The sequence below is a fragment of the Bos indicus x Bos taurus genome, chromosome 10 (genome assembly GCF_003369695.1).
Source record: "Bos indicus x Bos taurus breed Angus x Brahman F1 hybrid chromosome 10, Bos_hybrid_MaternalHap_v2.0, whole genome shotgun sequence".
Taxonomy (NCBI): domain Eukaryota; kingdom Metazoa; phylum Chordata; class Mammalia; order Artiodactyla; family Bovidae; genus Bos; species Bos indicus x Bos taurus.
The window spans coordinates 78,751,639-78,766,605 of NC_040085.1; the positions used below are offsets into that span (position 1 = coordinate 78,751,639).

Here is a 14,967-nt window from a genome sequence, read left to right on the forward strand (position 1 = left end):
TCCTTGTCTCCTGCATTGGCACGCGGATTCTTTAACCACTGAACCACCTGGGAATCCCATTTTGTAATTGGCATTGTACTAATAAGCAGTTTTACCCAGATACTACCACTTACAGGTGACAAAATGGAGGCTTAGATTTCTTACTCATGGTTAACATGTTGAGTCCTGGAGCCAGAACTCAGACCCAGCCCTATTTTTGAAGCTCATGCTTTAAACTAACCAAACTATATTGTCAGCTGCCCTTGAGACTCTTAAAATTTGAAGGTGATACATTAGTAGGGTGACCACCTCATCCCAATTTGCCTGGGCAAGTCCTATGTACTAGACCAGCTAGGACCTTTGGCCACCCTGTGTGTTAGTATATCTCTCAAAGCAGAAGGGATAAAAATGACTTGGTGATTAGGTAATGTGCCCTAAGCTATTCTCCCTCCTTGAAATAGCTCCCTTTCCACCCTTGATACCTGATGTTTTCCTATTCTTTTAGGATTGACCTCAAAAGGCTGTCCTCAGAGAACTCACCTCTGCCTTCTGTAAGCATTAGGAAATCCCCATAATACTTTACAGCTACATCTGTTATAGCTGCTTATGTGTAACATTTAGCAAGAGAAGACATGTTATCTTTGCATACCCAGTGCTAGCTACCTGCCTAACATGTAAGATGTGGTCAGAAATTGCAGGCTCACTGAATAAGTGAAAGAACTGATGGACATGTTGTTTAACCCCATCAATCTGATGTGATGGTCTCATCTTTACACCATCCCCTGCTTGCTCTGCATGGCTTTTTACTTCCAATAGGCCATCCTGAGTGACAAGTGCTGAGAAGGTGAATGTGCAAATGAATCAGATGTTGTTAAAAAGATATTGTTAAATGCAGATTCTGACTGAATTGACCCGGGGTGAGATTTTTGCATTTCCAGCAAATTCCCAAGTGATATCTGTGCTGCTGGTCCCGGACTTTAGCAGCAAGGTCCAGGCAGAATTAACCCAGACTAGAATGACCCAGGGATAGAACCTGGGTTTCCTGCACTGCAGGCAGATTCTTTACAGTCTGAGCCACCAGGGAAGTCCAGAATTATACTGACTATACTGAATGGTCAAGTTTTGTGCTTTCCATGTCAAAATTCAAGGGTTAAAAACAGCAGTGTTCTGGGCCATTGTGGAGTTGCCTAGTGCTACAAGGAAAAGATAATGGCATATAGGAAGAAGGGGAAAAGCCCATTTGGACAGCTGAAGTTGATTTTAAAATAATGGCAAGAAGGAGGTCAGTTGAAAGCCTAGATGATGGTCAGGGTTTCCCATTCCTGGAAGTCTTTCCTTAATTCTAAGTCTTGCTCAGCTGTCCCACACGCCTTCATAGAACTTTACTAAGTTCAGCCCATACTAATGTCTCTCTGAAGAGTTTTAAGAGAGTACATTACATTTATCTCTTGTTCTTGAATCATTTGTATATGTTGATCTTGTTACTCCCACGCTAATGTCAGCTCTTTGAAAGTGGGGACTATGGTGACAGATACTTATAAAGTACCTTGATGTGAAGGCAATGTCAAATTACTATAAAAAGTTTCTAAACTTTTAAAATTTTTATTCTTTGCTTATTTCATTGTAGATAGGTTACAGTTTGTGGACTCCCACCAGGCTGAGAAGCAGTGGCTTAAGTAACAGAACGATATGTTGGCATGTGAAGATAATTCTGGGTTAGGACTAAGAGGCAGCAATATGGGAACAGATCTTTTTGGTAAGAATGGGAAACCAGATAGCAGCAAAAAGTGGAAAAGCTCCCGAGCCCAGTTTTGCTTAGACCTTCTGTCCTGGAAACAGAAAGAGAAGGCTTACCAAACTGACATTTCCACCGATCCGGGAGAGAGCCCGGCAGGCCACAATGCGGTCTTTCCATTGACGGCTATTCAGCTCCACAGCAAGCATGGTATGTATCAGGGTCTGAGGAAATAGAAGACTTGTATGGAGATCCACGGTCACTTTTAGAGATGCTGGGACCTTAAAGAAGCTACACCCTAATCTGGCGTCCAGCATGATTAATGTCACAAACACATGGGATGCTTGTTGCTAGCAAAGTAAAGATGGGGTTTACAATGGGCCCTCTTCCATCCAAGCCAACTGATGTCAAAGAAGAAATACAGATTAGTAATCTGAACAGAAAATCCCTGGGACCTTCTTGATTTAACTATCTTTCCCCCTAAAATGGTTTGTATATGCCTCAGTCTGAGTTTTACATTTCTACTGGAAGTAAATGCAATTGTACGTCTGTGTGGTTTTCAATGGTAAACTTCTGCTGCTGCTGCTGCTGCGTCACTTCAGTCGTGTCCGACTCTGTGTGACCCCATAGACAGCAGCCCACCAGGCTCCCCCGTCCCTGGGATTCTCCAGGCAAGAACACTGGAGTGGGTTGCCATTTCCTTCTCCAGTGCTTGAAAGTGAAAAGTGAAAGGGAAGTCGCTCAGTCGTGTCCAACCCTCAGCCACCCCATGGACTGCAGCCTTCCAGGCTCCTCCGTCCATGGGATTTTCCAGGCAAGAGTGAGTACTGGAGTGGGGTGCCATTGCCTTCTCCGGGTAAACTTCTAGCACAAGCAGATTCTGCATGTTGTAAGTCTTCTAGCACAGAGTTAGAAACCATCTGCAGCCTACTTTCCTCACCGTTCTCAGCGAGCTGTTGTTACTTTTCCCTGTCTATACCCCACTTCACCCACACTTAGTCCAGTTTTACCTGTGCATGAGATCATCCTATGCAACCACCCGCATTTTCTTTTTCTTTTTACATTTTTTTTGTCGCTGCACTTCACATGCAGGATCTTTCTTAGTTCTCAGACCAGGGGCTGAAGTGCTTCCTGCCGTGGAAGCGCAGAATCTTAACACTGGACCACCAGGCAAGTTCCCATCTGCATTTTCAGTTCCCTATATGCGCTGACCTCAGAGACCCAATTGTTCCCCCCAAACTTGGTTTTTTTCTCTGACCCTGTAATGGACACATACTGTCTTTCCACTGAGATGGCGCAGGAGCGTACAAGACTGTTGCTCGGTGTCCTCATTCTTCTTATGAAACAGCTGGTGGAGGATCCTCTTAATCACGGGGTAAGTGGCAGCACCTTCCAGAGCCAGGCACTGAGCTGCAGCCCAGCTGTCCACGGTATTACCTGCCCCAGTGAGGTGAAAAGGGCCAGATAGCCATCTCTTCTCCCCACAGAGAGAACAGCTTCTGGGTTGGTACACAAGACTGCTACTTGCTTCACTTCCCTGTACCCCCTCAGTCTGATATTCAATCTCTAATTTAAATCACATTTAAATGGATCATATCAAGGTTCTAAATGTAGGTTGAAAATCTTAACCTGAAGAGTCAAATCCTAAAATGTTTTTGTTTGGTAACAGTGCAGTAAGTCACTTCTGGCCTGAGTGAACAGTTGTTCCTCTCGCTAGAGACTGGGAAGTCTGGAGTGGAAGCTTTCTTAAGACAGACGGATCAAGTTGTTGAGTGTCTCTGTGCAGAAGGCCAAACTGGTCAGACAGTTGTCCTCCACCCCTGCCGCCATGCAAGGAGCAAGTCCGTCTTTCAGAGTACTTAGGTACCAGAGCCTATCAACACCAGAGAGAACCTTTTTCTGGTATTACACCAACAATGCATTTGGACATTAATGTAAGTGAATGTGCAAAAATGGAACCATGATGTGTTCAAGTGGGTTTTTAATTTTTAGAACGTATTCTTTAATCTTGTTACATTATCTTTTCAATTGAAAAATCTAACAGGAAAGGGGACATGGTTTAGTCAAATGCATCTGTGACACGGTTAGCCCAGGTACCACTCGGTGGCAGTGTACCTGTCTTGTAAAGTACCTGGGAGGAAGAAATCCTCTTATCTAAAATAAATGTATGACGGCGGAGAGGAAGGGATCAGGAAAAGCTGATGGTGAGATGTTCTTTCTTTACCCCATATTTCCAGGTCGTTACTCACCCTTCAGAAGGACAGTCTGCATGATTTCCTGGGCAAGAGGATTATGTGACTGTATGGCATACTGGCATACTGCTGCTGCCATCCGCACATTGGCATTCTTGTCACAAAGAGCAGCCATTAGCGGGGGCTGTAGAACCTCTGGCAAGTCCTGAATAGATAAGGCTTTCATAGTTTCCTTGTCTGTGATCAAAAGAGAGCCAGTAAGAGGGTGTTAGCTAGCTAGTCCCTTTGCTTTTCTCTGAAACACAGCTTTTCCCGTAGCCACATGGGGGCCATTTCAGCCTCAGTTGCAGATGCTTACTGCTACTTAATTAGAATTTAGCTGAACCCCTACAATGGGTGGGATTTTAAGGCTAACTTTTGTGCTGGGTATTCCTGTTCTCACATCTTTATCATCTGGTCTCTGCAGAGCTGTATTCAGGCCAAATGAATATGTTTCCTGCTAGGCTATGGTGACTATTACCATGAGTTTTAGTGATGAAAATCAATTTTTGTAATTTTAGTAATAATAGCAAATATATTTAGGTAGTACTTTGCCACTTGATAGTGCTTCGTATTCATTATCTCATTTAGTCTTCTAACCCTCACTGAAGCAGGCAAGGCAGGTATTACTGTGGAGCTCACCTGAAACGTGTTTTTCAGGAATCCTTTTAGGTTTAACTAAATAGCCTCACTGGAGAAGGCAATGCACCCCACTCCAGTACTCTTGCCTGGAGAATCTCAGGGACGGGGGAGCCTGGTGGGCTTCCGTCAATGGGGTCGCACAGAGTCGGACACGACTGAAGCGACTTAGCAGCAGCAGCAAACAGCCTCACAAGACTATCATAGGCCATACATGCCACTAGTCTTCAGAAGGAAATGGGACGGGAACATAGTTTGCCCACAGGGAAGCATCAGGTGTTCCTTTTGGCAAGAGTTCTTGAGAATGGTTTGTCTAGCACTCTGGGGACAGCTCAGGAGCATCTATGCAGGCATAAGTCTTATGTTCCACCAGAGTTATTATCTCTTTTATATAACAACTCCATAGATGTAATTCCAGGGTCCTCAAAGGTCCTGCCTTGATAAGTCACAGCATTCCTGGGAGCCTGGAGGATGGTATCTCCTTCAGGCATGTATGTTTAACGTGTAGTTCTTGCCAGTACAAATGTCATTTAGCAGTCAGGGTTCATTTTCATCATAAGCTATGCGGCCTGTGAAGATAATTTCTGTCCTTACCAGGTTATCGGGGCAACAGGTAGGCATTTAACTAAAGCTCATTTCTCAAGTAGAAGGGGAAAGTGTTGTGTTAACTTTTTGTCCACAACTATCCTCCCATTTTTAGTATGAAGTTCAGAGAGGATAAGTGACTTCCCAAGATGCGGCAGAGCAAGACGTATAGCTAAGATTTTATATAAAATTTCTCACTTGTCCTTTTTACCACTACTGTAAGCCACTATGCCATATGTTTAGAAAGGGCAAGATGAAATATGTGCCTGTGAGGGGATCAGATGGAAGTCAATTGAGTATTTCAAGAAATAATGAGTAAGATGATATTCTTTGGGAAGATGTGGGGAGGAAACAAGACAAATCAAAATCTCAACACCCAGGAAAGGGATCACATGAAAGGGAAAGACAAAGGTGTTCTTTGTATGTGGAGATCTGGAGATAAGGTAATATCTCTTCCCACCTATGGAAGGTTTTCTCTATGCCAGGCACTAATATATATCACCCCACTTAATACTCAAGAAAATAAGCAGTTAAAAAATGTGTATGTCTGGAAGCATGGGCTTCCCAGGGGCTACAGTGGTAAAGAATCCTCTTGCCAGTATGGGAGATGCAGGTTCAATCCCTGGGTCAGGAAGATCCCCTGGAGTAGGAAGTGGCAACCCACTCCAGTATTCTTGCCTGGAGAATCCCTTACTGCTATGTTGAAAAAATTAAATTAAAAATTTAAATTAAAAAAATTAAATTAAAATTACTGCTATGTTGAAACATGAGTATATTATGGACAGAGGACCCTGGTGGGCTACAGTCCACAGGGTCGCAAAGAGTCGAATGTGACTGAGCACGTGTGTGGAAGTGTATAGCAGGGGGGTGGGGCAAGGGACGACTCCCTGGAGGAGGTGACATCTTAGCTGAAAGTTGAGGGGCATGTATAGAAGTTGATCAGGTCAAGAGAGAGATAAAATTTCCTAGCAGGGGGAGCAACAGATTTGAAAAGCTGGCGTTTAAATGCTCATACCTGGAACTCAGTAGACTGGAAATAAGTGAAAAGAAACCTTAAAAACTTGACAATTTTGTAGAGATAAAATTAGTCCCCACCTCTAAGAAGTTCCTTGCCTGGTAGAGATAGCAGAAAAGTAAACAGACAATTATGACAGAATGATAAATATAAGGACAGAATAATATTAGGATGCTACCAGCAGCAGAGAAGGAAAAAATGTCAGCCCAGGGTATACACAAAAGGTGGTATCTGAGAGGGCACTTGGGGGTTAGTAAGAGTCAGTGGGTTTTATGTCTTTTTAATAGCATTTTATAGTTTCTGTCATCTGAGTCCTGTGTCTTGTTAAACCAGCTCCTCGGTAGATTATAGTTCTAGCTCTTGTAGATGGGAAATGTTCCTTTTTTAACTGTTTATCGCTAGCAAAGAAAAATGCTATTGACATTTCTTTTTCAAAAGGTTATACAGCCATTGGGGAAAATGGCCAAGTTTTTAATTCATTTTACAAAACTAGTAAAAACTAGTTAACAAAACTTAACAAAAATAGTGTAAATAAACACAAAATTACCAATTTCATTTACAAATATATTAAAACATTTTAAAATAAGAACAAATCAAATCCAGTGGAGTAATAAGAGAATGATCCATTAGGATTTATTCTAAGATTTTAACACTAGAATTCGTTATAACCACAAATTAAAGGAGAAAAAACTAGAAAATGGCTGGTAAAATTCAACACTCATTTTTGTAATAAATAGAAAAACCTACATATATGTTGTCATGTGTTTGTAAAAGCACAGAAAGTTGTAGAATGCCAAACTAAACATTGTATACCCTGGAAATGGCATGGGGTGGGACTGGAGCTGGGAGGTGGGTTGGAAGGAACCTCTTTTTAAACTCCTCTGTGTTGACTGATAATGACACTTTGTATTTCTTTTGTAATAAAAATAAATGTTTATGAAAGCAGAATCCATAGAATCTATTGGTCAATTAGTTGTGGGGAGAGGAAGGACTTTTGTCCAGGTTGACTCCCAGGGTTCTGACTCAAACTGGCTGGGTTATGGGGCTGCTGGTTGCTATGTGGGATGTGAGGAGGGGTCTGATGGCAAGAGTGATGAGTTTAGTTTGGGACATGTTGAGTTTGAGACTGTAAAGAAGGACTAAATTGCAGTCGGGAGAAAAGTGTGTGCATACACATACATATATACATATTCTCTTTGGTTATTATGAATGGGATCTCTCAAGGCAGAACAATGTGAACTTGCTTGTGAACTACTAAGCATCCAAGGGTGATGAAATTAGTGCAAAAAAGCACTAGATCAAAAGTCAGGCATTTTAAACTCATCTCTGTTGCTGAGAAGTTGTGTATATTCAGGCCAGTCTCTGGGTCTTTGTTTCCATTTTGTGATATAATCTCAGATAAGCTCCAAGGTCCCCGCCAGTTCAAAACTTCTATGGTTCTATGGATTGCTTATATTCTCGAGCAGTCCCGCTGTGGCTCTTACCGGAGTCCCCTTGACTGATGGCAGCACGGGGCCGTTCTAAAGCAGCTGTGGCACAAGTGACGATGGCTTGGATCCGGACGTCATCGTGGATGTCCACCAAGCTCTGCAGCAGGCCCTCAATGGTCTTATGGTGCCACTCGATGACTACACCACAGGAGGAGAATTAGAAGAGGACCACTTAGGGTTAGATATTGTGTTACAGACAGGTGACAAGAAGGCCCCTTCCCCCTAGGACAATCCAAGCACAACAGCGCAGAAGCATAAAGGGCACCACAGATGCCACCCTGAGGAAGTTATTTCTTTGATGCTCCCTGAGTCTTCTTAAGGGAGTGTTAGTCACTCAGTCGTGCCTGACTCTTTGTGACCCCATGGACTGCAGCCCACCAGACTCCTCTGTCCATGAGACTTTCCAGGCAAGGATACTGGAGTGGGTTGCCATTTCCTTCTCCAGGGCATCTTCCCAACCCAGGGATCGAACCCAGGTCTCCTGCACTGTAGGCAGATTCTTTACCAACTGAGCTGAATCTTCTTAGGTATTAATAACTCTCGAACAAAACTCCTCCCAATCCCATCCTGTATTCTATCTTTTTTGTTTGTTTAAATAATTTCTTTCTTTCTTTTTTTTTTTTCCTCACTGCATGGCTTATGGAATCTTAATTCCCTGACCAGGGACCGAACCTGGGTCCACAGCAGTGAAAGCCTGAGTCTGAACCACTAGACCACCAGGGAATTCCCATAAATAACTCTTCATTGTTATCATCTGGAAAATGGAACAATAAGACAGTGATCAAGGGTACTTTGCCCTCTTTATAGGGGCTTCCCAGGTGATGCTAGTGGTAAAGAATCTGCCTGTCAATGCAGGAGGCACAAGAGACACGCGGGTTTGATCCCTGGGTGGGGAAGGTCCCGGAGGCTAGCCTGGCAACCCACTCCAGTACTCCTGCTTGGAAAATTCCATGGATAGAGGAGCCTGGTGGGCTAGAGTTCATGGGGTCACAAAGAGACATGACCAAACACAGCATGTGAAAGTGAAAGTCACTGAGTCGTGTCCAACCCTTTGCCACCCCATGGACTATACAGTCCATGGAATTCTCCAGGCCAGAATACTGGGCTGGGTAGCCTTTCCCTTCTCCAGAGGACCTCCCCAACCCAGGGATCAAACCCAGGTGTCCTGCATTGCGGGGAGATTCTTTACGAGCTGAGCCACAAGCAGAGCTACACTTTTTATAGGCGTGAGCTTTTGTTTCAGTGCTCCCATCACCTGTAGGTGCTCCCTACTGGTAGTTTTTACTCAGAATCTCTTTTTCAACCTTTTTGTTTATCTGAACCAGTTTACGTGATGGATCACCTCTTCTTTCCTGTACTAACTAAACTAGTTTTTCACGTTCTGAAAGCCAGCAGCCCTTGAGTCCTCAAATCTTGCAGTGTTCGACAGTCCTTGTTGGGCCCTTCCTTTGCTCCAGGCACATTATTCTGGGATCTGTGAAGGCAAAGTAAATGTGTGCTAATTCCAAATTTACAAATGAATTTTGGAGAGCCAACTGCAGTTTCTTTTGATCACTGCTTTTCCATTGCTTGGGCAGCATATTTACCCTTTTTTTCATGCATCATGTATTGAGTGTGACATTTCAGGGGTCAGTAAGACAGGGTCTCTGCCTGTGAAGAGTTCTCTGGGTAGTGAGTTTCCACAAATTACTGGTGTAGAACCTGCCCATGTGAAAAGCATCCAGATAAATGCAACTGCCATTGTATGAAAAGCTCTTACCTAGTCTAGCCTTGATGAGGCAACCAGATTTTTATTATATCATAAGAGACGGATGGATTTTCAAAGATTGAGAAATACTTGGCCAAGGTGAGAACTTCTTCCTTCAAAAATCACTGCTATGTCAGGACAATCAGCCCCACCCCCCCGCCCCTGCACCCCTCCTTCACTCACTTAGAGCCCAGGCCATCTTCCATTCCTGCAGCATCCTTCGCAGGACCACCAGTTCCCAAGACACATTCTCCTTCAGTGACTCTGCTTGCTTCTTCAGTTTCCTGGTCTTCACAGACATGTCCTTCTCACCCACCTTCAGCAGCAGATCCTTGGCCGGTGTGGGCAAAGCTGTCCAGCGCATGGCTCCTTTCACAGGCTTGCAAGCTGTGCAGGGCGACAGTATGAGGTATTATGCCCATTGCTCTGGGCCTGAGTTCCCAGCCAGCATCACATGCCTATTCCTAGCTAGCACCAATGCAAAACAAAACAGTCAAGAGCCAGCTTTCCTGTGATTATGTAGAAAACTGGGTACAAGTCCCATTGGGAGTCATGACAGGTGGTGACTACAGACATGATAAAGCCATGATGATGGGTGGAGAAATGTAGGGAAGAAAAGATAAGGTACATACAAACCTTTATATATGTTTAAGAAATCTTTAGGAACATAAATATATTTATATGTAATAAGATTTGCTCATAAAACTCAATATTTGATATATTGTCATTAAAAGTAGGATATAATTGGCCATTAATTCCTAATGTCTTGTTTCCTTTTTAGTGTTCCTAATTTGGGAGGAGGAGTGGGATAATAAGCTACTAAGGGTTTACAAGCAAACACCCTCTTCCAACAACACAAGAGATGACGCTACACATGAACATCACCAGATGGTCAATACTGAAATCATATTGATTACATTCTTTACAGCCAAAGATGGAAAAGCTCTATACAGTCAGTAAAAACAAGACTGGGAGCTGACTGTGGCTCAGATCATGAACTCTTTATTGCAAAATTCAAGAACTGAAGAAAGTAGGGAGACCATTAGACCATTCAGGTACGACCTAAATCAAATCCCTTATGATTATACAGTGGAAGTGCCAAATAGATTCAAGAGATTAGATCTGATAGAGTGCCTGAGGAACTATGGACAGAGGTTTGTAACACTGTACAGGAGGCAGTGATCAAGACCATACCCAAGAAAAAGAAATGTAAAAAAGCAAAATGGTTGTCTGAGGAGGGCTTACAAATAGCTGAGAAAAGAAGAGAAGCTAAAGGCAAAGGAGAAAAGGAAAGATATACCCATTTGAATGCAGAATTCCAAAGAATAGCAAGGAGAGCTAAGAAAGCGTTCCTCACTGATCAGTGCAAAGAAATAGAGGAAAACAATAGAATGGGAAAGACTAGAGATCCCTTCAAGAAAATTAGAGATACCAAGGGAAAATTTCATGCAAAGATGGGCACAATAAAGGTATGGACCCAACAGAAGCAGAAGATATTAAGAAGAGGTGGCAAGAATACACAAAGAACTATACAAAAAAGATCTTCATGACCCAGATAAACATGATGATGTGATCACTCACTTAGAACCAGACATTCTGGAATGGGAAGTCAAGTGGGCCTTAGGAAGCATCATTACGAACAAAGCTAGTGGAGGTGATGGAATTCCAGTTGAGCTATTTCAAATTCTAAAATATGATGCTGTGAAAGTGCTGCACTCAACATGCCAGCAAATTTGGAAAACTCAGCAGTGGCCACAGGACTGGAAAAGGCATTTTCATTCCAATCCCAAAGAAAAGCAATGTCAAAGAATGTTCAAACTACTGCACAATTGCACCCATCTCACATGCTAGCAAAGTAATGCTCAAAATTCTTCAAGTGAGGCTTCAACAGTACAAGAATCAAGAACTTCCAGATGTTCAAGCTGGTCTCAGAAAAGGCAGAGGAACCAGAGATCAAATTGCCAACATCTGCTAGATCATCAAAAAAGCAAGAGAGTTCCAGAAAAACATCTATTTCTGCTTTATTGACTACGCCAAAGCCTTTGACTGTGTGGATCCAACAAACTGTGGAAAATTCTTCAAGAGATGGGAATACCAGACCACCTGACCTGCCTCCTGAGAAATCTGTACACAGGTCAAGAAGGAACAGTTAAAACTGGACATGGAACAACAGACTGGTTCCAAATTGGGAAAAGAGTACATCAAGGCTGTATACTATCACCCTGCTTATTTAACTTCTATGCAGAGTACATCTGGAGAAGGCAATGGCACCCCACTCTAGTACTTTGCCTGGAAAATCCCATGGATGCAGGAGCCTGGTAAGCTGAAGTCCATGGGGTCGCTAAGAGTCGGACACGACTGAGTGACTTCACTTTCACTTTTCACTTTCATGCATTGGTGAAGGAAATGGCAACCCACTCCAGTGTTCTTGCCTGGAGAATCCCAGGGACGGGGGAGCCTGGTGGCTGCCGTCTATGGGGTCACACAGAGTTGGACATGACTGAACTGACTTAGCAGCAGCAGCAGCAGCAGAGTACATCATGTGAAATGGCGGGCTGGATGAAGCACAAGCTGGAACCGAGATTTCTGGGAAAAATATCAATAACCTCAGGTATGCTGATGACACCACCCTTATGGCAGAAAGCAAATAAGCTCTAAAGAGTCTCTTGATGAAAGTGAAAGAGGAGAGTAAAAAGTTGGCTTAAAACTCAACATTCAGAAAACTAAGATCATAGCATCATGGCAAATAGATGGGGAAACAATAGAAACTGTGAGAGACTATTTTCTTAGGCTCCAAAATCACTGCAGATGGTGACTGCAGCCATTAAATTAAAAGATGCTTGCTCCTTGGAAAAAAAGCTATGACCAACCTAGACACTATATTAAAAAGCAGAGACATTATTTTGCTGACCAAGGTCCATCTAGTCAAAGCTACATTTTCCAATAGTCATGTATGGATGTGAGAGTTGGACTACAAAGAAAGCTGAGCGCTGAAGAATTGATGCTTTTGAACTGTGGTGTTGAAGACTCTTGAGAGTCCCTTGGACTGCAAGGGGATCAAAGCAGTCAGTCCTAAAGGAAAGTAGTCAATCCCAAAGGAAATTAGTCCTGAATATTCACTGGAAGGACTGAAGCTGAAGCTGAAACTTCGGTACTTTGAGTACTTGATGTGAAGGGCTGACTCATTAGAAAAGACCCTGATGCTGGGAAAGACTGAAGGCAGGAAGAGAAGGGGACGACAGAGGATGAGATGGTTGGATGGCATCACTGACTCGATGCATATGAGTTTGAGCAAGATCTGGGAGTTGGTGATGGACAGGGAAGCCTGGTGTGCTGCAGTCCATGGGGTTGCAAAGAGTCAGACACGACTGAACTGACTGAACTGAGGGGTTTACAAGTGCCTTGCTGTATAATTGATTAGTGTCTCAGTTTTTTGTTGTTGTTGTTGCTTTTTTGGCCATGCCTGGCAGCATGTAGGATCATGGGTCCCCAAACTTGGATGGAACCTGGCCCCCTGCAATAGAAGTGTGGAGTCTTAACCACTGGACCACCAAGAAAGTCCCTAGTGTCTCAGTTTTAATGAGGCAGCTGTAGCCCTGGAAGGTGACTTGCCAAGATCCAATCCAAGGCTTTGCTACATGCTTTCATCACCACTTTATAATGGTAGCCCTCAACAAGAAGGAGGGTGTATGTGTGAGTTTGGTGGAAACTGCCTACACCTGCCATCATTAGCACCTTGTCTACTCTCGTGGCTGTTTCCTGTAGAGCCAAGCAACACGAGAGACAGGTTAGGGGCTGGTGGGAAAAAGAATGGGTCACTATTACTGCTAGTTCCTGCATACAGGGGGCCCATCTGAAGAGACACTGCCAAGAAAAGAGTCATGGGCAATGGAGATATAGTCTCTTGGAGGATGGGCACTTTTGTTTCAGAAGTTGATTTCTTGATTAACTCCTTTCCCTCTTCCTCACCTAACATACAGAATGAAGAATGATATACTCATGAAATAGAAATTTAAAACACCAGTTGACCCTAGGGCCTGAAGCAGGTATGGGCCTGAGAATGGAGTGGGAGGGTAGAGCGCTACATCAGAAGTTTAATGTACTTCCTTTGGAACTATTAGGCCAGATCTGTCTTGTTAGTGATTACTGGCCCTAAACTGCTTGGTTATACTTAAGTTCTTGGTTAACCGCTTGGTTATACTTAATTTCAGCTGTTTGGGCCACAGAGGCTTTTCCTTGTTATAGTTAATATCTTATAATCTTATGAGATGATTCTTAGTTAGTTGGGAGGGACTCCCCTAGATGCTGATGGTGTCCCCACCTGCAGGAAAGGGACCTTAAAGAAACAGGCCCACTTCCATCTTTACTCCCATTATCAGTATCAGCTTCCTGCTTACTTGATTCAGGAACTGGCTGAGAAGTCCACCTTTCTGGGGTTTCAGGGAAGACCTTATATAACTGCTTGATGTATCCATTGAGATTTTCCAGGAGAATTTGGTCTCTCTTTGCACCAATCTGGTGGACGATCTGAACTTCATCTGTGAACAGATAAAGAAATAATGAGTCCTTAGAACCCCCTCCTCCTCTCTTCCTGGGTTTTTGGTCACCAGGATCAGACCGAATTTCCTTTTATTTCCCCCCAAAAATTCCATTTAAAAAACCAAATCAAATACAAAATGATCTAATTTCATATGAAGTTTTAAAATGCTAAATAAAAATTATTGCATATTGATATGTACATGGATGGCAAACTATAAATAAAGCAAGGTAGTGGGTATGCCTGGTTAATGGGGACGATGGAGAAAGGATTCAGCAAGAAGCACACAGGAGACCCAGTTTCCTTTTGCCCTACTCTAGCCTCTGGTACTCACGGCTACTGTGCTCCAGGGACATCCCTTGGAAGGTGACTGTTGCTTGGAAGTATGAGCTGGTGGCCTCAAAATGGCCCAGAAACCAACTCAGAACCTAACTTACAGGTATTGTCCCCTATGAAAAGCTAGACACTAATGAAGATTTCCCTAATTCATCTCTCAGCAGTCATAAATACCTTCGTCCGAATAATTTTGTTAAATACTTTAAGAAGACTTTCAGTTGAAAGCAGTTTAGGAACAAGATGGGGGTAGGGAAGAAGAAACAACTTGGAGCATGTGGGCCTAGACTGTGTATCCCGGAAGCCCAGGCATCTAAAAGCTAGTGGGACAGATGGGGAAGCTGGTGGGCACTGCGTGAGAAGCACTATATAGTTCCCATCTCTTTGAAGAGCATTTTAGTTGATATTGTTTTACAAATAAGGTACATGAGGCTCACAGGGATTATAATTTGCTGAAGGTTAGGAGGAGGGGGCTAAGCCAGGATTTAAACTCAGATCTCCAAAGTCTAGGATTTTTCTTTGAACACAGCACCTCAGTGGGGGAATAATCTCAGTGAGAGAAGGGATAAGGGTGTGCAGAGAAGAGGTAGGTTGTTCCCAAAGCCACATCTTGCTTGCTCTGCCATCCTACCCTCCACTACCTTCTCAGTAAGCATGAGGGGAAGAAGAAGAAGCA

The 14,967-nt window shown here is 43.3% G+C and overlaps 1 protein-coding gene across 4 annotated transcripts in view; it reads right to left on the reverse strand.

The window, feature by feature from the left end:
* Positions 1 to 14,967, reverse strand: part of HEATR4 (HEAT repeat containing 4) — a 48,122-nt gene that overhangs the window by 22,984 nt on the left and 10,171 nt on the right. For all 4 annotated transcript variants that reach the window (XM_027552368.1, XM_027552367.1, XM_027552365.1 and 1 more), the window contains 6 exons: positions 13,819 to 13,959; positions 9,605 to 9,808; positions 7,669 to 7,812; positions 3,964 to 4,143; positions 2,991 to 3,151; positions 1,834 to 1,938 (listed from right to left, as the gene is read on the reverse strand). In XM_027552368.1, coding sequence (XP_027408169.1) covers positions 1,834 to 1,938; positions 2,991 to 3,151; positions 3,964 to 4,143; positions 7,669 to 7,812; positions 9,605 to 9,808; positions 13,819 to 13,959 — 935 coding nt within the window. The remainder of the gene's footprint in view (positions 1 to 1,833; positions 1,939 to 2,990; positions 3,152 to 3,963; positions 4,144 to 7,668; positions 7,813 to 9,604; positions 9,809 to 13,818; positions 13,960 to 14,967) is intronic.